The sequence below is a fragment of the Clarias gariepinus genome, chromosome 14, assembly GCF_024256425.1.
Source record: "Clarias gariepinus isolate MV-2021 ecotype Netherlands chromosome 14, CGAR_prim_01v2, whole genome shotgun sequence".
In the NCBI taxonomy this organism is placed as follows: domain Eukaryota; kingdom Metazoa; phylum Chordata; class Actinopteri; order Siluriformes; family Clariidae; genus Clarias; species Clarias gariepinus.
Window position 1 is genome coordinate 3747501 of NC_071113.1, and position 24457 is coordinate 3771957.

Genomic DNA, 24457 nt, shown 5'->3' on the forward strand with positions numbered 1-24457 from the left:
TCTCACAATTTACACTTTCAAATTCTTTGTCAAAAGTATTGGAACAGCAAGGCCAGATCTATTGCTTCTGCATTTCACCGGAAACATTCAGGTTTAAGATCAAACGATAAACATAAGATGAATAATCAGAAACTCAGCTTTCATTTCCTGCAATTGACATGTAACTGTGTTAAGTATGTATCTGCATTTTAAGCAACCTAAAACATGGCTCCTTTTTTTAATTAATTAAAAATATTGGAACACGGCTGGCTGAAAGGTGTTTCTTGCTGCCCAGGTGTGTCCTGTTAGATTGATTGTATAAAAAAAATGTAATGATGACTACACTTGTCTGAACATGAAGACCAGAGAGATGTCTATAGGAGAAGAGCAAGGCATTTTAAAGCTGATGAAAGACGTGGAATATATCAAAGCCATTAAACAAGCATGTGGAAACATTTGGAATATGCTAAAAAAGAAAAAAAAAACAATGGCGAACAACAACAGCTGATGGCAGAAACATTTTGAGAGCAAAAAAAAAATCAATGACATCAACACATGGAAGCGGTGAAGGTCTCACAATCCACTTCAACATGAGTAATATTCAGGCAAGCTGGAATTGAGATGAACTATCACTGAGCTAAAGTGATGAAAAGACCAAAGTTTGGAGAGAGAAAGAATTTGCTCATCGGGGGGGAAGACGTGGAAGGCTTTAGATTGGCCAAGTCCATCAGCAGACCTTAACTCAACTGAGCAGCAAGGAAGCCTCCTGAAGCAAGGCACAAGCACATACACACACCATTGGCAATTTTAAGATGTCTATCAGCCTACAGCGCATATCTGGCCTGTTAGAGGAAATCGGAGTCCCTGGAGGAAACCCAGGAAGCATTTGTTTTGTAATTTGCACAGTCTGGAGTTTGTTGCATAGCATTTCACCACTACCTGTACAAACATGTTTGTGACAAATTAAATTCTTGAATCTTAAAATCCTCACAATGGACCATCCGATGCACACACGCGTTACACCGGAGGCCCTTCCTGGCGCAACCCTTCCATTTTATCTGGGCTTGGGACCAGCACTGCTGGGAATTGACCCCGTGCCTTCCACATGTCAGTTGAGAATCCTACCACCGATGTCTGTGTGTACTGAATGGAAAGGTGTTCCAATACATTTGGAAAGGGCTTTAGTTCTATCCTGTAACCTGTTGCCTTTAATTGTTGCCTGTTATTAGACCCCTCATGATCAGATCTACTCTGTAACTCTTCCCTAATCAGACCTACACTGTAATTTTTGCTGTACATAATCAGAATTGTCCTTTAATCGGTTCCCTCAGATCAAAGCCGTCACACATGATTGAGCCAATATGAAGATTGTGGAGAAGGAATGACTGCAAACTTCCACAAACAAACACACACACACACACACACACACACACACATTTGCACAACTAACCCAAAACAGCTATACCAAAGCAACAAGAACAAGTCGATAGATCTTTTTTTCCACTTATATTGTACAAATGATAAACTTCAAAGCATGTTTTCCTTACACACCGTCCTCATTGGTGTCTGCAATGCCAATAGACTCAAGCTACAGAACACCAACTATGATTTTATGGAGCCGTAACCAGCCAAGGAGAACTGATCATAAATCATAAACAGTCAACGAGATAACACACACTTGTAGAGCACACTGAGAATATTTTACCTACTTGAATTATCTGTTCATTCTAAATATCAATAGTTTTTGACAGGCGACACATCACCCAGGAGACACAGGGTCATTTACAGCTCACTGAAGAATTGATGATGAAGAGGAAGAAGAGGAAGAAGAAAGTTTTATTCTACAGGTGACAGTGTGACACCCCCCCCCCCCCAGAGTCCCCTACACTCACTTACAATTCAGCTACAATGTTTCACCTGCAAGATCAAAGAAATCGAATTCCACTCCAGAAGCAACATCAGGAAAACTTCTAACACTCCCCTTTACTCCACACTAACTGAAATAAAGATCATTTCAGCAAACTCATTAAAATATTAATCAACTGTAAACTAACACATTTAAAAAAAAATCAGTCCCGTTAACAGCAGTGAGGTTGATTTTAAGTTTCGTTTACCTTCTGTCGGTGAATTTGTGCTGATCCGTGGTGAAAGGGCGTGTGTTTTATTCTCCGTGTGTGTGTGTGTATGTGTGTGTGTGTGATCACTGGTCGAATCGCATAAACGCACTCGCGTTCACCCTTTCCTAGAAATCACGTGATCACTGCAAGCGCAAGATGAATCATTTAAAATGACCACCAGATGGCGACAAAAGCAACTGTTAAAGCCTTGCAGGAAACATTTACTATTCATTTTCCTCAAACGTTAATCAGTATAAATAAGGTAATCATATGAAATAAATGCATTCATTAATATTTTTACACCTTTATCTATTCCTTTGGTATCCTTTATTATAAAATAAGGATTTTGGTGTGTATGTGTAAGTTATTGTTAATAAAATTGTACACACACACACACACAATTTTTTAAAATAATTTATGCATCTATTTTATATAATTACCTAATATATTCAGAGTAAGTATATGTAAAACATAATAAAACATACTCATATTAATGTGTGACCCCACGCCTCAGATGTCGCTGTGTGCACTGAACTGAGTGATTATACTCTGGTGGTGTCATGTACCACTTAAAAATTAAAACTTGTTAACTTTTTAATACATTTTGTCTATACTCATACTCATTGTCCACACCACTTTATACATATTCATGGTGGGGGGGTTAGGGTACACCCTAGTGCCAATCCATCGCAGGGCAAACACACATACAAAAATGACATGGACAAGTAAAAGACAGCTTAGATGTTTTTAAATAAATCTAACGGTAACATGGTGGGAGAGTGCATAGCACCACAGCCTCGCATCTTGATCACAGGTTCCTGGTTCAATCCTGCGCTCGGATTACCGTTCCCCGCGTGTGGGTTATGTGTCTTGGTGAATGGGGGACTGGGTGTGTGGGTGTGCACTTGGATTTCTAATTTCCTCCCACTGTCCAAAAACATCCAAACAGGTGGATTGGATCGATGCAATAAACTGCTGTAGGCGTACTCTTCAGGTGTTTCAGTCAGGCCCCTTATCCACAGAGAAGAGCAATCTTACACTATAAATTACTACTATAAAGACATGGTTTGATGAGTTCAGTGTGGAAGAACACAGAGCCCTGCCCTCATCCCCATCGAGCACCTTTAGGATGAACTGGAGATTGCAAGCCACGCCTTCATCATAAGGCCAACATCATAAAATTACTTGACTGCATAAATGCTTTACAGAATGAATGGCCATGAATTCCCACAGAAACACTTAGAATCTTTTGGGCGGCCTTCTGGAAACTGACATAGCTGCAAAACGGGACTAACTAAATTTTTAAGTATATTTATTTGGATTCAATGTCATTGCAGGTTTAAAAAGTATAGCTGTTCTATCTATCTATCTATCTATCTATCTATCTATCTATATAGTAACACAGTAGGACATTAATACTTACCTGTATTAATAATATGATAATTGCAATATTACTTTTCAATTAAAAAACTAATACAATATTCCATATAATAAGACAATATATCATACATACATTGGATTACTGTGCAATATTTACAAATGCTCTTGGGTCATATTTATGGTACTCACTGTTTTAGGACTCTTTATATTTTATTCATTTTTTTGTAGTTATTTATTACTTTTCCTTTCTACACGATAACAACTGTAACCAAGAATAAGCAAGTTCCCTCCAAGATTAATGAAGTTCTTTAGATAGATTAGCTATACTTTTTTTCTTACTTCATTGTTAAATCTCAGTCATATAAAACAAAAAAAAAAAAAAAAAAAACGACACAGGAACTTACCTTTACTCTTCTTCATTTTTTTTTTTTTAGGAAATCAAGATGATGTAACTTCTCGTCGAATTTGACAAGTCAAATAGTCCAAATGTCTCATAGGACTGGATGTTTTCAGGTGTTGATATAAACAGTGTTAATTTTAAAAATAAAATGTAATTTTTCCACATCTAACTGTGTCAGATATCATTATAGCTTTGATTTTATTATTGTTATTGTTATTATTATTATTATTATTATTATTTGGCATCAATATATTTTTTACATGTGTGCTGGTAAACACACACACACACACACACACACACACAGACACACACAGACATCTGAAATAAACAACTGCCTCATTGGGTTTTAAGGTGTTTTTGGGGCATTTAAGGTGGACCTGGGTTAAAGTCAAAAGCCTTTTAAATTAACACACCAAAAAAAAGTAAATATTTTTTAGCAGGTTCTTACATGATTACTAACAATGTCTCGACAGCATCTGATAAACATTAATAAATCAAACGTCACTGTATGGATGTATCTGTATACCTTGTGTTTTCAGTCCACCTTAAGAGGCAGCTGGGCGGAGCTAAGGGAAAGCGAAAGTGCAAGAGGAAACGGTCGGAAAAGTCCCGCAGCTCGTCTCACCGCATTCACACATCTCACATCTCATCCGCCTGTTTCTGTGTCTCAGAACTCCACCAACATGTCCAAGTTTAAGATTAGTCCTGACAACCAGCTCAAGGTGAGATACACACACTCACGTTCACGTGCAGCTTACAAAGATTCATCAGCAGTCGATCCCAATTAGCGCGGAGTGAGTGGGCGGGGCTTCAGGGGGTTTGGGGGAGCAGGCAGGAGCAGGTCCTCACAAGGTCATGAAGGGAGGACAGGGTGGGCCTTGTGAGGACATTTAGATGGACCTCGTGAGGACAACTGCATGTTTAAGGGTTAATTAGCTAAATAATACTCGGAAGGTCCTCACAAAGATTGTGTGTTTGTGTAGATACATGACTGTGTGTGTGTGTGTGTGTGTGTGTGTGTGTGTGAGAGAGACATCTTTTTATTTGATTATCAAAACACACTGTGAAATCTCACAGTGATACTGAAACAATTACGTGTGTGTGTGTGTGTGTGTGTGTGTGTGTGTGTGAAAGCATGTACACAGTTTATTCACACAAATTAAAAATAAAGGCATGAAACAAAACAAAACTTTACCTCCCATATTTACTTCAGTTACATAAATAAGGATTAGTCCTACCGATGTTATTCGCACTAACGTTAAAATTCAAATTTGACTTGTCACACACACACACACACACACACACACACACACACATTCACAGTGTGATATGCGGTGAAATTCTTATACATCCGTCCGTGGAGGAAGAGTTTCTACTAGTGTACTAATGACTTAATTAATAATAATAAAAATAATAATATTCAAATAGAGAAATGAGAATACATCATAAAGAAAATTATACGTGTATTAAAACTTTAAGCTGAAAAGTGTACGAAATTGCTAATAAAATAGAATTGAGCTAGAAGTGTGAGTGGTGTTGAGTGTGTAAGTTATACAGGATGAATTACAGCCGAGTGGGGTTACGTTATCCTCACAAATGAGTCCACACATTTAAACTTTATAATTTTAGCTTAAACCACTATAACTGAATCAACTAATTTTAACATGTAACTACAACTTTGACCAGAACCAACCTGCACTAAACCTGTACTTCACCTAGAGTATAACTTTCAGTGACATTAAAACTACTGGCCTAAACTTTTGGTTTATAATTGTACCAGAATCAGAACATTGTACCACCTCAACTAACTTAAACGTAAATTAAACTTTAAATTAAACTAATCACGGACCTAGTCAGCAAAACGTAAAGTGAGCTTAGCTCACTCAAATATACTTAAGCTTTTACTCAAACACAACGCAATCAATCCTTGGTTTAAACCCTAAGCCTGAACTTTTAGCTTTATAAAACTAAAAAAAAAAAAAAAAAATCGTTTAATAAACTATTTTTTAAATCTAGACTATAAGGCCTAGGATTAATTCCTGGCTTAACATTTAAAGGCAAAACACATCTATACTAAAATAAAAGTAAATCTAAAATCTACAGTAAACCACAGCTTTTAAACTTGATTAAATTACAAACATTAAACATACTTAAACTACAAACTAAAACCTAAACCTATCCAGGGTTCTAGATCTAGATTAGTTTAAAGTATAATCTGAAATTGGAAACTGAATCTTAAAACTAAAAACTGATTGTGACTTAAGGTACATTGCGAGTGTTGCATGTGGCCTTAGAATGACTAGCAGTTTTGCCATGTTTAGTTTTACTTTCTTTTGAGCATGCACACGCGCGCACACACTCAACCACACACACACACACATATACACACACACAAACACACAGGTCAAGAATTATGCTGTAAAGGTTGACTTTAGAATGCAAAATGAAAAATGTGTCTGTATAATACTTATTAAACATTGTTCTGTTCAGTTTGTTATCTATTTATTCACTGTTTGTGGTCGAGCTGCACCATTAATCATAAAAAGTTTAAGTTACATTATGGTCCTGTGCAATTATTTGATCCCAAAAGACTGCAATTTATTGCAAGTAATATAAGTACACATAGTCTGGAATTTATAGAGTTTGTCAATAATTTAAGTTTATGATTGTTTGTTTGTTTGTTTGTTTGTTTTAATTAAGGTGCTAAAATAAATATTGGCACTCCTCTTAATGAGGTAATTCCGATAGCCTTAATAAATACACCTGAAAACAAAATGGTACATTTAATAGCTACATGGTCCTGTATAAATCACAATCGCAGTCTGTTGTTGTTTTTTTCTTGTAGATTTTTTAAATCAAATTAATCAGGCCCACTTTGTTACACTTTATTTATTAATGTTTTTTATTTTGTCTGCAGGTTCAAAACTACCGCCACTCGCTGTATCAGAAGGTAAATTTTAATCTTCGGAAAATTGACATGGAAATTCATTTACACATGCTAGACATACACAGATCAGCAATAACATTATGCTCACCCAACTAAATCTTGCCACTAAAACAGCCCTGACCTGTTGACGACCTCATAGATCTCTGAAAGTGTGCTGTGGTGTCTGATATCATGCCATTAGTAAAAAAAAAAAAAAAGTGCTTTTTTTTTTTAAAAGATCAAGGCTATAAGTCCTAGGCTAAATCTCTGGCTTAACATAAACCCAGGTACATGACATTTAAAGGCAAACCTATCTATCCCATCTATCAAAACCCATCGATCTCAAAAGATCCTTTAAGTCTTGTAAGTTGTGAGATGAAGCCTTCATTGATTGGATTTGTTCAGATTGAGATCTGGAGAATTTGTAAGCCGAATCAACACACTCAAACTCCTTGCTACGTTCCTCAAACCGTTCTTGAACCATTTTTGCTGTGTCAAGGCAAATAATTTTGCTGAAAGAGGCCACCTCCACCTGGGAACACCATGTCCATGATTGTAGGTGTAACTTGGTCAGCAACAACATTTATGTAGGTGGTACGTGTCAAAGTAACAACCACATGAATGGCAGGACCCATGGTTTCCCAGCATTAGAATTATTAGACCAGGGTACCTTTTTTAATTGCTCTGTGGTCCAGTTCTGATTCTCATGTGCCCATTGTAGGCACTTTTGGCAGTGGACACGTGTCAACATGGGCACTCTGACCAGTCAGGGGAAAAAACTGCTTGTTATGCCAAATTTAAATACCTATGGAGTAAAATTAATCAGCACCCAGTGTGTTGATTAAACCACCCAGAAACAGTGCTCACATGTGTGTTATATTTTGAGAGACTCGACAACAGTATCCTACGCCAAATACAGTGGAACCTCGGCACATGAATGCCCTCCCTTGTCTTTATGAATTTTCACCTAATGAGTTGAAATTTTGCAAGAATTTTGCATCAGCATTTTGTGATTTTTTTGTTAATAATGGTAATATTTTTGGGTGGCTGGAACAGATTATCTGCATTTACATTATTTCTTATAGGACAATTCGTATCACAATAAAAACGAATTAAGGAATTAAGTTTATAGACCAAGGTTCCGCTGTATGTGTAAACATGTCTATGCAATCAAAAGTGTGTCTCTGTTTAATCATCCTTGATGATTTTATACGCGCCTGATGCAGTGAACAGAAAAGAACATCGCTGTCCAGACCATCAACATGGCATAAATGCCGCACCTGAATAAGTGTAAAAAACATTTAAGAGCAAAAAGTTGTTCCATGTTCGACTGCAAGAGGAGAAAACCACAGCCACCTTCCTCTCATTATTCAACTTCACATACCATTATAAAACTCTAATCTAATAGTCCACCAAATGTCCCAGTTAGATTCTGGCTTTTAAACATTTTTATTTAAATATCTAAACAGACCTCATTGTGTTTGAGCGGGTAAGTTCACAACAAAAGAAAGTCTCTCTATATACTGTATGTCCCACCCACTTCCAGGTGCCAGTGTATTGAGATCCTTATTCACTCCTTATTTACTTCAATTGTCATAATGTTATGGCTGATCGGTGTATATTTATTCAGATGTTCATTACTTGAAATTGAATTTTATACGTATAAGTCTCTGTAGTTAGATATTTATAATATTTATATACTTACATCCAGGCAGAAGATCTTTTCTCCAATCATATCCCAAAGAAGATTTCTCAGCTGGACAATCTGATTCAGGTAAATACAGTGTGAGGACGCGCGATTGTTGCCACCTGAAGTTGCTTATTTTCCCACAACATAACCTCCTGATATGTTTTTTCTCTTTTTACACTTACCAATCATTAAAATTTCCAACACAATCATACTTTTTGGCCATTTATAATAACATCTAATGTATAAACAGCTATTCCATCACCAGCCTTTATTTATCTCTTTATTTATTTATTGTTAAGTTACAGCTTAACCTCTGATTGTTACAAAGTGGGTTAGCACTGTCACCTTGCACCACAAGGGCCCGGGTTCGATTCCTGGCCTTGCACCACCAGCGCCCGGGTTTAATGGAGTTTGCATGTTCTCCCCGTGCTTGGGGGGTTTCCTCCCACAGATTAGGCTAATTGGTGTTCCCAAATTGATCGTAGTGTGTGTGTTTGTGTGTGTGTGTGTCCAGGGTGTACCCTGCCTTGTGCCCTAAGCCTCCTGGGATAGGCTCCAGGTCCCCGCGACCCTGAATACAGAATACCAATATGAATAGAATGAATAGAATAGAATAAAGCGGTATAGATGATGAGTGAGTGAGTGCTGAGACTGGAGACTCTTCCATTACGTCCCATTGAAAATATAACCATCAGCGACTAGACACTTTTTAAAATATGTTTATGTTGCATGTCTGCTGTGCATGTCTGTGAATAAACTACAAATATACTATACGAGTTATAATGTGTTCAAGGTCATGCTGTTCTTGTAGCAGTAGTAAGCTTATATATTGTTCTATATCCAGCACTCACAATGTTATTCTTTGTTTCAGGAAGAAGAACTGTGCGTCTCAGATCTCTCCTCCCTCCATGCACCCCTTGATATTCCCATTCCTGATCCTCCAAACCCAGAAGAGGAGGTGTGCCTCATTAACACTAACAAGAGTGTCTAATGTAATTCATTTGTTTTGCACCATTTAAGTTCCTTTTTTGTTGTTTCCTCCAAACAGGAGATGGAGACAGACAAGAACGAAGACGAGGACAAGAAGAAGAAACGTAAGAATCCCCCCTCACATTCAGATATGTATCTGCAGCTCTGTAGCATGTTCTCCAGGTTTTAATTTAACTCGTTCCTGTATAGGTCCTGTGTGTGGCTTCATCAAGGGAAATGAGAAGATCATGAAGCTGCTAGACGTGGTGAAGCCTGAGATCACGGGTCTGAAAGAGACCTGCATCACTGTGAGTTACCAACTGATCAGGCAGACGTTCCGATAGGATCATTATCGATCAGCCTATAAGATTCAACAGGGTGTTTTTTTATAAAGACGTGTACATAATGTTGATTTTATTGTGCAGGTTTCCTGCTGGATTTCACTGCTAATTCCTAAGATAGAAGACGGAAATGACTTTGGAGTCGCAATTCAGGTTTGTTTACATGCAACTGTCATAAACCCTGATGAGGTACCTGATGAGGTCAAAGTGCATGCATTTAGATTTTCCTGCATGGATTACTTGATTGAGTCTTATAACTCAAGGAAATCAAATATTTCAGACTATTTCTTATTGAGTTTCCATTTCAGTTTCCAATTTTCAATTTGTAATTACCATTCATACATAATAACTATGCATTACTGTTGCTCTAGTTTAGTAAACACTTGGGAAGACTGACTTGACATTTGTCACAGAAGGTCATTGCTGAAAGGGCTGGCAGTTTCACGGGTTCTATATCAAAGCATATCCATAGAATGTTAACTGGAAGTGAAACGTGTGGTAGGAAAAGGTGAACAAACAACAGGCATAACCACAGCCTCGATAAAATTAAGGCCTTGGGCAAAGCTGGTTCTAGAGCTTATGCAAGGTTTACAAGGAATATAATGAGGCTGGAGACAGTGCATTAAGAGCCACCATGCCCTGATCTCTTCAGGAAATAGGCTTCAACTGGTGAGTTCCTAGTATCAAGAAACTACAGAACAAAAGAACAACGTCCATCTGAGTTCGGAGGAAGTGTGGAGAGGCAGAGAATCCAAGTTGCTTGAAGTACAATGCGAAGTTTCCACATTCTGTGATGATTTAGCAAGCCATGTCATCTGCTGGTCTTGGTCAACTGTGTTTTATCGAGTCCAAAGTCAACACAGGCATCTACAAGGAGATTTTATTATAGCTCAGGCTTTCATCTGCTGATAAGCTTTATGGAGATGCTGAATTCCTTCTCCAGCAGGACTTAGCACCTGCCCAGAGCGCCAAAACTACCACTAACTGGTTTGCTCACCATAAAATTTGTGTGCTTGATTAGCCAACCAACGCACCTGACCTGAAACCCAGAGAATCTCTGGGTTTTGGTCAAGAGGAAGGTGACAAACACCCGACCCAACAATACAGACAAGACTGCTATCAAAATAACGCCCTCAGCATTGCTGTAGGCTGATCACTTCCATACCAGGCCTCGTTGAGGAAGTATTTAACGCTGAATGAGCCCTGACCAAGGATTAAGTGTATAATTTTTTTTTCAGAAGTTGGACATTTTTGTATTTGTACATGAAGTTTTCTAATATTTTGAGACACTGGATTTTTTTTTTTTTTTTTTTCAGCTGGGAAGGCAAATTTAAACCATCATTTCGATTACTCTGACCAGGCAGTTACTAACGAAGATTGAACTAATGCATGATATAAAGGCATTGCACAGCTCTTATACCAAGGTTTCTCCATCTGTGAGCTTCATATTTGAATACACACACGTGTTTAAGAAAGTAAAAAACCTCCCATGTCCGTGACTTTGCTCTTGTTTGCTGTTATGGAATTCCAGGCCTAATGGACACCTCTAGTCTGAGCCAACTGCCTTGTGAACCTGGTAGCGAGTTTTCATCAGTTGTCATGCAAATGATGTCCTAGACGTTACACACAGCCTTAGTGTAGTTAAGCAAAGGCACTGATATAAAGGTGTATAAATTGAGCACAGAACAATAGAGTTTCTGGGAAAATATTGATTTAAAGTTGATATTCCACATTAGTTGTTATAACACACGCCTAACAAGTGTAAGACTGCAGATCAATCTCTGCTATCCGTTATCACCCAAATGAGGATGGGTTCCTTGTTGAGTCTGGTTCCTCTCAAGGTTTCTTCCTCCTGCCAATTTCTTGAGTTTTTCCTTGCCACCTTCATCACCGTCATCCTTGTCTTGCTCATAAAGGAACAATCTGATCATTTTGATACATACACATTCACACAAACTTCTTTTTGATTCATCAACATTCACAATCATTTCTTTTGATTGTGTAAAGCGGCTTTGCGACAATAAAAATTGTTTAAAGGGCCATACAAATAAAATTTAATTGAATAACATGACATTTATTCTATGAGGTTCCAAAGTCATGCAAGAAAATGGTGATTTAAAAAAATCTCTGGCCTTCATTTGGTCTTGTACCTCTTTTCCACCAAAGTGAACCAGGTGCTAGTTCATGCCTGGTGCTAGTGCCCTTTCAGAGCCAGTTCAGTAGCAAACATCTTAAGAACTGGATTTGTTTTTTCAGTTATAATGTTCATTACATCATTGTATACTGTATGTACTTTGACAGTGATGCTAGCGGCAAGAACAGCAACAATGGCAAACTTCAACATGGCTTTGCGAACAGTTCTCCTGGCCTTAGAAGGCATTTGAGATCCCCGCTGCATATTGAGGCCATTGTTTAAAGATGACATCACAAACTTTTAGTTGCTTGTGATAATCCCGCCCCGAAATCCCCCCCCCACCCACCCCCTGACGTAAGCGGTTCTGTGTTCTAGCCCAGCAAAGTGTTGGTGCCCCGTTGAAACTGGTTTTTCAGTCTGAGGGCCGGTGCTTTGGTCGAAAAACTGGTTCAAATGTTCTGGCACTGCCTTGGTGGAAAAAGGGGAACTGGGGGTTTAAAAGAAAAAGAAAAAGGTTCAGGGACCAGAAAGAAAAACCTATGGAAGGACATTTATCAGCAAATCTGAAAAAGATTTAAAGAATTTAACATGTTACTTCGAGTGTTTTAAGCAGGTGTGTGTTATACAGTATGACCACCACGTTATTAAACAGTATGAATCTCTTAACAATTCATGTGTCTTTAATTTTTTTTTAGGAGAAAATCCTAGAGCGAATCGCTGCTGTGAAAACCAAACTGGAGGGATTTCAGACCAACATTAACAAGTACAAATCAATCTGCTTGTTAAGTCATTGAACTGAAATAGTGTTAAATATACAGCGGTGTAGTGATTGCGGTGTATGTTTGGTGTGTGTGTAGATATTTCACAGAGAGAGGCGACGCAGTAGCCAAAGCCTCCAAAGATATGCACGTGGTGAGAAAAAACAGCTGCACTATTCTCTACATGAACTCTTCTCTGTTACTCTCGCACGTGAATGAACCCGCGTCGTGTGTGTGTGTGTGATTCCAGATGGACTACCGCTCACTCGTCCACGAGAAAGACGAAGCAGCGTACTGCGAGATCCGCGTCATCTTACTCGACATCCGTGGATATTACGTCTGTATTCCTTTAGATGATCTTACTACACTAACACTAACACACATTATATGGTTGATTTCCCATGAAGTAGTACAACACTACAACACACTGTGCTTGTGTGTGCAGGCCGAGCTCTACGACATCATCAGCAAGAACCTGGAGAAGGTCGTCAACCCCAAAGGAGAAGAGAAACCCTCTATGTACTGAGAGTGAGACGCCTCGTCATGTTTCACTCACCTGTCTGACTTCACACCTGTTAGAAATGCTGTTTCTATTGGATAGTTCTGACCGATCCCAGCTACACACTGGCAAGACACTCACTTCAACAGAAATAAACTCTAGTGTTTGATATTAAGCTTGTGGCTCCGCCTCTTTTTGTTACCTTCCTAACGTGTTATTGCATCATCAACTACATGATCCAATCAGGTTTCAGTACGCAAATATATTCTATTACAAAGAAAATAAGCCATACAGCTGAAGCTGTAGGCCAAAATACGCCCCCTGTGGGCAGGGCACATGCACAACAAAGTGTAATTAACTGGATGAACATAATAAAATATCTAAAAATAAAAGAAAGGTTTAGTCTGTCAGAACTCACTCTTTCAATGATATATTTACATTTCATTCATTGGAGGACCAGAAACCTGTCTCAGAAAATGTTCCGTCTGTATGTCAGAGCATTCTGCAAAACTGTCTGGACAGAATTTAATGAAACAGTAGAGTACTTAGATCTTTGCCTGAAGTTTAACCTGAACCATAAGTGAAATCAAAATGTTGAGCAAAAGCGATGTTATGAACACTCACTGATCTTCTATACCACTTTATCCTGTATTCAGGAAAGCTGGAGTCTATCCCAGGAAACGTAGGGCACGAGAGTACAGGGACACATCCATCACAAAGACACACACACACTCACACACAACAGGCAATTTGGGGACGCCAATTAGCCTAACCTGCATATCTTTGGACTGTGGGAGGAAACTGGAGTACCTGAAAGAAACCCACCAAGCACGGGGAGAACATGCAAACTCCATACACACAGAGACGGGAATCGAACCTGGCTGGGAATCGAACCCAGACCCTGGAGGTGCATGGCAAGTGCTAACCACTACACCACTGTGCCGCCATGTTATTAATAGTTATGATTTAATAATTAGGATTTAATAATTTACTTTTAAATAATCTACTAATGCGCTACTTACTCAATGAAAACAAACACCTGCACTAATAGATATTAATTAGAAAAGATTAACTGAATATTTTTACTAGGATTAGTTCATATTTTGCTGAAATAACAGCGCTAAAGTGGTATAAGTGAATTTTAACACCTGTTGTTTTAAGACAAAACTTTATCCTTTTATCTACTTTTTCCATTTCTCATCTGTGATTCACTCTTCGATTACCGAACAGGGAGTGTATTTGTCTGACCACCAAAGAAGGACAACTTAGTGTAAACAAGGCATAAGATACGCAACCTTACAGAATAGGATTTCTTTGTATTAATAAGTTGAACAGAGTTCTAATTTAATAATGATTAATAATTTAGTAATGATGATAATATCTGCAAAATGATCTAACTGATGCCTGATACGCTGGCTGACAAATAAAAATGACCCAGATTTTATGACAATTCATACTCCACAAAAGTCTTTATTTTTTCAATAACAGATGAAAACCATGCTCACTGTGAAACTCAACTCTTCATTCTGATACATAATCAGACATCACACTAACATAGACTCAGGGCATGTTTCAGACAAAAAAAAAAAAAAAAAAAAACACCATTCAAACACAATGCATTCATAAAAAAATAATAATCATCAAAGTGAAAGCTGAAATATGATCTGGCCGCCTCACACTTCCGGTCCTTCTCCTCCTGGGATTAACTGCAAACACACACACACACACACACACACCGTTTAATCACTACCAGGACTCCATTACGTATTCTAAACCTAATTAACCTCACAATTAATTACTGCTCTCTCTCTCTCGCTCTCTCTCAGTGTTTACTCTCGGCTCCGTCTCAAACACATGCGCTCTCATTAGATTGTTGAACAGTTTAAGGCTTCGTCTCAATGTGTCCCTTAACCTGTGTTCTTACTATAAAGTTGGCCCTGTCCCAAACAAACAACATTCTCTCCATAATTAGTGATCGTACACTAGCTTTCTTCTCCAGTAAGTGTTCTTAATAAAACATTTCCTAAAGTGCTTAGAGAGCTTTATCACAAATACGGCTGTAACTAATGACTATTTTGATAATCAATTCATATATTAATTACTAAAATGATTAATCTAATTACAAATGGCACAATTACTCAAGAACAGCTTTTGCCTGTTTTGTGCGCAATAAAGATCAAATTAAATAGTTGATTAAAAATTCTTAAATCTTGAAACCAAAAAAAAATCTTAAAATGAACTTTCTAAAGTTGTTTAAACTGCACGTTCCTCAACACCCCGCAACGTTTCTTCCTCCATGCATTACTGTGGTAACAAACACCCCGTATACACGGCGCAGCTACTGTGGAAATTTACGTACTAATGAAATGTATATTTATTCATAAAGATTATACCAACAACACGATGTGTGCAAAAATAAGTTTCACATTTTTACAGATTACTAGCCAAATGATAGTTAGGATTTGTTGAATAAATTAATTTTTAATCAATTGTGTCATATTAACACAATGTCGTCCTCGATAATAATGATAATAGAGATGCGGTATAAATTAATTACTTTTCAAGCTCCATTATTTTGATCCAGCAAGGCGCAGTGACTGAAAGTTTTCATGTCCCAACTCCATTTTGCAGTTCCCTTCGAACTGAGTAGTTTTCCTCTCTGCGGTTTGAAATCGCACTTAACATGGCTGAACACCCTGTGCAGTCCAGTTGAAAACCATCGAAATGCACCCAAAGTCTGTAGTGGTTAAGTGGCAGGGGTGTGGTCAAGCAAAGTGAAGTGTGAGAGTGGGCTAAGTGGGAAAAGTTCTGCTTGTAAAGATCACACTACTTACTTACCTTACTTTAGTCAGAGCGCTCATAGTTCGTGCAAGAATTAGGAGCAAGTGCGTCATCAATGAATCGGCGATTAAATTAGTTTCCGACTCATTTGATTATAGATTTTAGTCAACAACGTCAATTGATGGTCACTAACCACTAATCTCTGAACACTATAAATACTATAGTATTTTATAGGATAACTAATTTGTAAATTAATTTAAAAAATCAATTATTATTGTTAATTAATAATTTCTTACATGTTATACACATTTTTAACAGCATTATGTTGGTATCAGGTTTTTGTGGTGCTTAAATTACCATGGTAAGGACAGAGAAAATGATGCCTACGCTGGTGACGTCGCAGGGTTTTCAGAAGGGTGGAGTTTTGTCAAGGGAAGTTCGCTTTCCCTGCATACGGAGCAGCGAGTAGGGACACTTTCACAAATATAGAGCTTCCTTAATCAGTTTTTAATTCAATTAAATGATAAAAACTTTTTCCAGAGGGGGGAATTAAAGGGAGAGCAAGTCTTGAACTCGGATCCACAGATCAGAAAATTGACAACCTGGAGCCTGAGCCGCCTAAGCCACCACTCCCACTCCTTAGTGTTCTTATTGAAACATCAGCAATATTATAGGTTACGTCCTAGCATTCATTCTTGATTAATGTTTCAACTGAAATATCAGCCAATTTAGGGCTCTGTCCCAAATCTGGGGTTCTTACTAGAACATCACACGTTTTACATTTCTTTCCACAAATTCTATTCTTCTTAACTAATACTTGACACATTTTACTCAGCAACTAATCAGCACATGCTAGACTATCAGCCCGCTTAGGGATCTGTCCTAAGTATTATTATCACCCACCATGGTGATGTTGTTTCCGTTGAGGAGAATCTGATCCAGTTTCGTTATCCGTCGGCCCTCAGGTGTGATCTCACTGTGCAACGACAAACATAACAACAATGTTGGAGAAAGAAAAAAAAAACAATTAAGTTTGTAGAATTAAAACAAAATAACAGTTAGGCTTTTCTTAAATGTATACCTACAATTCAGTGACGTCCTCGAGCACCATGTCTGATTACATATAGGTTAAATCAAACAAACTAGCAGGTTAACAAACAAATTTCGATTCGGGACAAATTCTGAAAGGATACTGACGAAGTCGTCGAACCCCAGCAAGGTGCCGACAATCTCCTTATCGTTTTTCATGACGATGTGTATCCGGGAGCCGATGCATTTATCCACCAGCTCTGTGAAGTAAACAAAAAGCAGCATGAACTGCTTGTGCAGGACACTTACACTATAGACGCTCTAAGAAATTAGTTTTGTTAATGGATTTTTTTTTTTTTACATTCAAAATGTCTATACTGTGCTTTAACTTTAAACTCTATCAGTTCGTGATGTTGTACAGTTTTAGAACTGTTGTAAATATTTCCACAAACTAATCAACCAATCAGATTCCAGCTTTTTGTACAGGCATTCTAATTATAGCTAAACTTACAGTGGTGAGTACATTTCTATACAGTAGAAATATGGGAAAATGGGAAATATTTAGCATTGTTGGTGCTAATAGAAATTTTCAAAATAGTAATACAGTGAAACGTTGGATCATGAGTAACGTGGTTTGCGAGTGTTCCGCAAGACGAGCAAAGATTTGTAATAAATTTTGACTTGGAAAACGAACAAGTCTTGGTTTACGAGCACCGAGTATCATGTATCACGCATGCGCTTCTTGTTTTGACGCCGAGCGTCACGTGATCACAACTGAGTCAATGGTTTTTCCTCTTTCTTGCACTGCGGAATTGTGGGTAATCGTCTCCCCTGCTGGGTCTGCTGCGCATTTTTTCCAACACCAAGACTTAAACCAAGACTAGCTTTTTCTTTTTTTTTTCTTTTTTATAAATTTAGTCCTGTCCAATTCTTTTTTTCCCCGATTTTTCTCCCCAATCTAGTCGTGGCCAATTCCTCCCCGTCACTAGGAGGCTCCCACATTAAGGCTACTACCACCACTCAGTCGGGAGGACGAAAGCTATCCCGTTTCCTCCGAACCACGTAACGCGAGCCGATCGCATCTTTTCGAACTGCTCGCTCACACACGAGTATGACACACGAGTAACACACGAAGGAAAGCGCTAGCCGCTCCTTCCGTGTGCGCGAGCTCACAGACGCCCCTGATTGGCTGTAGAGCCGTGGTTAATGTGGGAGCACAAGTACCTCTCATCCCTCCCCCCTGAGAGAGCTCGGCCAATCAGCTCTCTCTGTGCCTCCGGCTGTGAGAGGAAAACAGCATCACCCGGGGTTCGAACCAGCGATCTCCGGATGATAGGGCGAGCGCTTTACCACTGCGCCACTCGGAGGCACCCCGACTAGCTCCTTTTTCAAGTTCATTAAAACTCTTTGCTTGTCTTGCAGAACACTCGCAAACCGCGTTACTCGCAATCCGAGGTTTTACTGTACTAATTAGTTTAAATACTGACTTTTTTTAACCTGGGTAAATAAAAAATTGACAGAATAATGTAAAAAATATATATATACATTAATTAACATCCAGATATTTTACCCCAACAAACAACGAAAGTTACTTAAAAAAACAACCTGAGTTAACACCTTTAAATTGATTCTTATATTCAGTATATATATTTATAAAATAAGGCAACAAAATATAGAAACATTTGAAAGTGGCTTAAGGAACCTAAATCCACACAATAAGGCAAGTCAGAATTCAGAGTTTAACTTTCTTGACTTGATTAAACACACACTTTACAACAGGATCATTCCTAACAGCTAAACATGCGATTCTATGGTTTCGTCCCAAACCACGCACTCGAGCCCTGAGTTGCTCGTAGTGTTACCTGTATTCCCATACTATGTAGGCATCCTAAGTAGTGCCCTCGTACGCCATTTGGGACGCAACCACTTGTACGTTTCTTTGTTCAGTACAAAACAAGCCGAGTATAAAATACAGCTGTACATAGGTAAGGACAAAGTGTACGTGTTACACCGCTATACAGCTTCAACTAGCTGAAATAATGATAGTAATGGAAATTACAAAGTTTATAACCGCGCTCTTACCGAGTGGTAGCAACTGTGATGGGTTTGAAGCCGGTGTTGCCGCCATTTTGCAAACAACGCGACCTGGAACTGGAACGAGACGTGCACCGGAAGTAGAATTAAAAATCAGTAGGAGCTTTCTATTAAAAAAAAATAAAAGAAAATATTTACATGTGATGCAAAGAACACAAAAAGTAAAATACTGTTAGCAATACTTTATTTGATTATTTAAAAACTAAATAAAATAACATTACTATTAATAGTACAAACTATTTGATTTTTCATTTATTTCAAATGACAGAAATCAGAGAGGCTGGTGAGGAGACGAGCGTTTATAGCTGCTGTAACACAAGTGATACGTCTGAACAGGAATTAATGTATTCATTTACATATGTCGTTGTCACTTTTTCGGCTGCTCGTGTCGAGGGGTTGCAAAGGCAGACCATCCAATCCACACACAATTTGGCACAGGTTTGACACCGGATGCTCTTCCTGACGCCCCCTTCACATTTAATCTGGCCATGGGACCAGCACTGCATCCAGGGGCTTGGGTTTGGGCGTTGGCTTGGAATTAAAAGTGCATGGCAGGTAAAAAACCTACCACCAAGCCAACAAACACTGCCCACCTCCTGATGCGCAAAATTAACAGAATTTCTGATATATATCAGAAGGAAAAAAATCAGTATGTTTGTTTCTGGGTAAGTCAGTGGACAGTGTTTGTGACTTTTACATCATGCTACATTTTACACCGGCGCACCTTTACAGTCTCAGTAAGCAGAGGATGAACAAATATAACAGTAGGCAGCATCATTATGTCATACTGTGAGCGTGTCAGAGCCATTACATTTGAGCAATACGAGGTGCAGCAACGAGTTTACCACACACTCCTTTTGCAGGTCAGAGTGGCACTCAGCCGTCAGGATCTGCATGTGAGGACAGAAGTAGGTAACCTCTAGTAATTTAATATAAATATAAAACAATGTCTTCATAATAAGAAAGAGAGGAGGAAAAAACAGATAAGATTTACCTTAGATAATGTAGCTCCAGTTAAAAGAAAAATTATTAGAGATAAGAAACTCGCTCCCTGGTTTAACAACCACACGTGCACTTTAAAACAGACCGCTCGGAAATTAGAATGTAAATGGCATCAAACTAAATTGTTAGTATTTCAAATAGCATGGAAGGAGAGCATCCTGAACTATAGAAAAGCTCTTAGTGTAGCTAGATCAACATATCTCTCCACTCTTATAGAAAATAACGAAAATAATCCTAGATTTTTATTTAATACTGTAGCCAAACTAACTAGAAATAAGACCACTGCAGAAATCTCCACAACAACATTGTGTAATAGTGAGGACATGACCTTTTTTAATAATAAAATTGTAAATATCAGGCATGAAATTAAGGGTTTGAAACCGGAGAATGTAAATGATGCAGATGTTAAACTAGCCATGTCAGATCGGAACCTAGAATACTTTACTCCCCTTAAAGAAAATAAACTAATTTTACTCATCTTTTCTGCAAATTTATCAACTTGTATATTAGATCCTACACCAACACATTTTCTTAAACAGATAGTACCAGCAATAACAGAACCCCTGTTGAGAATAATTAATTCCTCACTCAGCATTGGGTATGTTCCAAAATCTTTTAAATTAGCAGTTATTAAACCGATAATTAAGAATCCTGACCTCGACCCCTGTCAGCTGTCCAATTACAGGCCGATATCAAACCTCCCCTTCATCCTTAAGATTCTCGAAAAGATAGTAGCGGAGCAGCTATGCTCATATCTACATAGAAATAGCATACATGAACTGTTTCACTCAGGCTTTAGGCCTCATCACAGCACAGAAACAGCACTCGTTAAAGTAGTAAATGACCTCCTATTGGCCTCTGATCAAAGTTGTGTAACTATGCTTGTATTACTCAACCTCAGTGCAGCTTTTGACACCATTGATCACGCGATTCTTCTTCACAGATTAGAAAATGTAGTAGGAATTAAGAGAACGGCCCTCTTATAGCTCAGATCCTATTTGACTGATCATTATCAGTTTGTAGATTTAGATGGTGACCATTCCCCATGTTCTCAAGTTGAGTTTGGTGTTCCACAGGGTTCAGTTTTAGGCCCACTGCTTTTTTCCCTTTACATGCTTCCTCTGGGCAACAAAATCCGTTTATCATTTACATTTAGCAGACGCTGTTATCCAGAGCGACTTACATTTTTATCTCATTACACATCTGAGCAGTTGAGGGTTAAGGGCCTTGCTTAAGGGCCCAACAGTGGCAACTTGGTGGTTGTGGGGTTTGAACCTGGGATCTTCCGAACCATAGTCCAATGCTGAGCTCCACTGAGCTACCCCTGGCCCTATCACCTTATCACCTCTAGGCAGGCCTGGACTGACCATAGAGCATACTGCGCAATGCCTGGTGGGCCGACGCACATTTTTGGGCCACGGCTGTCAGTCATAATTTAATATTTAAAAAAATGTTTATTAGGCCAATTTATTTATTACCGCAATGGTAGAGTATCTGAGAAACGAATTGCGGCCCATTGGTTGACTGTCTTAAAGGACATTGAGCGAGTTCTATAAAATCTTAGGCCACACCCTGCCTCCCTCCTGGACAGCCCTCATCTCCCCTTGACAAAATCTGTTATTTAGAGTTCAAACGGAGTTTGAGATGAGTCAGTCTATAACAATGGATAAACCAGAAAAAGGGAGAAAAGAGCAAGGGCAGTGCGGAGAAGCTGCGGGAGAAAAGACGCAAAAGTATACAAGTGAAAGCAGCAAAATGTGCGAAAATCACAGAAATGTTTGCCACCACCACACATTCAATTGCAGCTGCTGATGTAGGGCCATCAACATCTAGCAACAGTGCAGAGGCAGTCCAGAGTGCTCAGGCGGCACAAGGGAGTGTAGAACAGAGTAATGTCAACATTAGCTACACAGATGAAGAAGTAGTCATTAAAATTGATGAGGAGGAGGGGGAGGAGGTGGGAGACGTGACCCAGCAGGGACAGATTGAGGAAAGCTTTAGAATAGCTACGAGTCCGGTAAAAAGTAGCCGAAATGTTGGCAGAGTAAAGGGAGGGACATTTATGTAGGGAAGACAGAGGGCTTTTTTGTGGTCTGTGTGTGCGTGTGTGTGTGTGTGTGTGTGTGTCACTCATGCATTTGAGTGTTTGTCGACAACCTGCACCACTAGCCTACCTAGCTGCTACTCACAAATGAAACGTCTGCTAGGCTAGGCTGATTAGGCTAGGCTACATTGCCATTCACATCAAATTAACGAGTGGTCTTACGTCTGTCACGATTGATCGAAATTGTTGTCAATCTTCATGCAGTACAACAAATAAACCCCCAGAGCTATATAAATGACATGGCTGACTATAGGATTTCCAGGTAGACACACATAGGCCTACACACACGCAGAATGATGATAGCCCATGGAATTAACAATGAAAATGTTAAGTGTAGCCTACATCTTCACTAAATAGTAAGCTATCTGGAGGATTTGTAGGCTAACACTGTGCAAATGCTTAAATTATTGCAGTCAAACTTAAAAACATTTTATAGTGGAGTTTTTTGCAGAATTTCATCCTCGCTAGGTTGGAGGTCACTCACGTGTGTGTGTGTGTGTGAGAGAGAGAGAGAGAGAGAGAGAGATGCTAATAAAAGACTGTATAATACCAAAAATTAAGAATAATTCTTTATCTAGGTTATTCGCTTTCATGCAGGTTACTGTGGTTTAATGTTTGAAACAAAATAGTGAGCGCATATATCCTTTGTGTCATATGCCTCAGCATATTGTTTAAATAATCATGGTGGACCGCTATGGCCAAAAATGCCACGGCCGTTTTTTAATCCCAGTCCAGCCCTGCCTCTAGGTTAGACTATTGTAATGCTTTCCTGTCTGGTTGTTCAACTAGGTGCATAAACAAGCTTCAGCTAGTCCAGAATGCAGCAGCGAGAGTCCTCACTAGATCCAGAAGATACGAGCATATCACACCTATCTTATCTTCACTCCATTGGCTTCCTGTAAAATTTCGAATTGATTTAAAATACTACTCTTGACATATAAAGCATTAAATGGTCTCACGCCACAGTATCTGAGTGAACTGCTAGTGTCTTACGATCCGCCACGCCTACTTCGATCAAAGGATGCAGGCTGCTTGTCAGTACCACGTATTACTAAAACTACAGCTGGGGGCAGAGATTTTTCTTACAAAGCCCAAAGTTATGGAATAGTCTTCCAATTAATGTTCAAGACTCAGACACAGTCTCAGTGTTTAAGTCCAGGCTAAAAACCTATTTATTTAGCCAAGCATTTTTGTAAAGAGATTATTTAGGTAAAGGAGCAGATCTGGGGGACTCATGGACGTAGAGTATTATGGTGAACTGGTATGTTTAGATGCTGTCTTTCCCACTCTCATTGATCACTCAGGTTTGTTGACGGTGAGGTGATTGTTTGCTTTACATTTCAGGGAGCCCCGTATGTCTGTTTTCTTCTGGCTCCTCCTTTTAGTTATGATGTCATAGTTAGTTCTGCCGGAGTCTCTGCTTGTACTCTACACTAAATATACATTCACATTATACATTATGTGACTGCAGCCATACCTAACTGTTATCACTCCTCTTCTGCTCTCCCCTCTCTCTTCCCTCTCTCCCCCTTAGCTCCCCGAGCTAAACGTTGTCCCTAAGCTGCCATTGATCCAGACTCCCTCTGCCCTCCGGACCTGTCTGACCCATCCCAGTGCCTCGTTTCTGGTTGGAGTTCTCGTCACATGGATGCCGTGTGTCTCTTTGGGATGCGTCTGGTGTCTGGGGACGGTTTCACTTTACCATGAAGATGGTTCTGGCCTCGACTGGTGTTAACAGCAGTTTCTCTAAGGACTTGACTTGGCTGTAGTTGCTCGATAGTTTAGGACTGGAATTTCCTACAAGTCTACCTGAGCCTCCAATAACTACCTGGACTCCATATCAACATCAACTGTTATAGCTGAACTGGCTAACACACTGTATAAATGCAGATCAATTCCTACTCTCTGTTTAACCCAGATGAGGATGGGTTCCCTGCTGAGTCTGGTTCCTCTCAAGGTTTCGTCCTATTACCATCTCAGGAAGTTTTTCCTTGCCACTGTCGCCCTCGCCTTGCTCACCAGGGACAATCTGACCATTTTGATTCATTTACATTCCATACAAACTTAAATAATTCTTTTGATTGTGTAAAGCTGCTTTGCGACAATAACAATTGTTAAAAGCACTATACAAATAGAATTAAATTAAATAGATAAAAGCTAAAGATAGCTAAAAGTTTTCATAGGAATAACTCTCTTTTGTTTATTCATTAGTTTAAAACAAAACCCTACTTTACTTTTGCAGCCAGTAATATAT

At 38.9% G+C, this 24457-nt stretch overlaps 3 protein-coding genes across 6 annotated transcripts in view; 1 reads left to right on the top strand and 2 right to left on the bottom strand.

Annotated features, from left to right (window-relative positions):
• Positions 1-4149, bottom strand: part of irf9 (interferon regulatory factor 9) — an 11661-nt gene extending 7512 nt beyond the window's left edge. Inside the window, exon 1 of one of the 4 annotated variants that reach the window (XM_053511039.1) lies at positions 3881-4149. Coding sequence is in view for 1 of the 4 variants with exons in the window: in XM_053511037.1 (XP_053367012.1) it covers positions 1897-1938 (42 nt within the window). In the remaining 3 variants the exon portion in view is untranslated. Of the gene's footprint in view, positions 1-1875; positions 2063-2093; positions 2202-3880 lie in introns of those variants that run through there. The other 3 variants (XM_053511038.1, XM_053511037.1, XM_053511040.1) reach the window with 3 other exon arrangements.
• The window catches only part of psme2 (proteasome activator subunit 2), a 16632-nt gene extending 3264 nt beyond the window's left edge, over positions 1-13368 (top strand). Inside the window, exons 2-12 of the mRNA XM_053511042.1 lie at positions 4416-4598; positions 6794-6826; positions 8514-8576; positions 9364-9450; positions 9541-9586; positions 9672-9769; positions 9887-9955; positions 12632-12699; positions 12794-12848; positions 12945-13031; positions 13140-13368. Coding sequence (XP_053367017.1) covers positions 4560-4598; positions 6794-6826; positions 8514-8576; positions 9364-9450; positions 9541-9586; positions 9672-9769; positions 9887-9955; positions 12632-12699; positions 12794-12848; positions 12945-13031; positions 13140-13220 — 726 coding nt within the window. The 5' untranslated portion in view covers positions 4416-4559 and the 3' untranslated portion in view covers positions 13221-13368. The remainder of the gene's footprint in view (positions 1-4415; positions 4599-6793; positions 6827-8513; positions 8577-9363; positions 9451-9540; positions 9587-9671; positions 9770-9886; positions 9956-12631; positions 12700-12793; positions 12849-12944; positions 13032-13139) is intronic.
• Positions 13369-14643: 1275 nt separating this feature from the next.
• On the bottom strand, positions 14644-19166 carry lsm5 (LSM5 homolog, U6 small nuclear RNA and mRNA degradation associated). Its single transcript, XM_053511909.1, has 5 exons — positions 19086-19166; positions 17168-17263; positions 17060-17087; positions 16878-16950; positions 14644-14899 (listed from the first exon to the last, which is right to left on the bottom strand). The coding sequence occupies exons 1-5, from the start codon at positions 19129-19131 to the stop codon at positions 14867-14869; spliced, it is 276 nt and encodes a 91-aa protein (XP_053367884.1). The 5' UTR covers positions 19132-19166; the 3' UTR covers positions 14644-14866.
• Positions 19167-24457: the final 5291 nt, after the last annotated feature.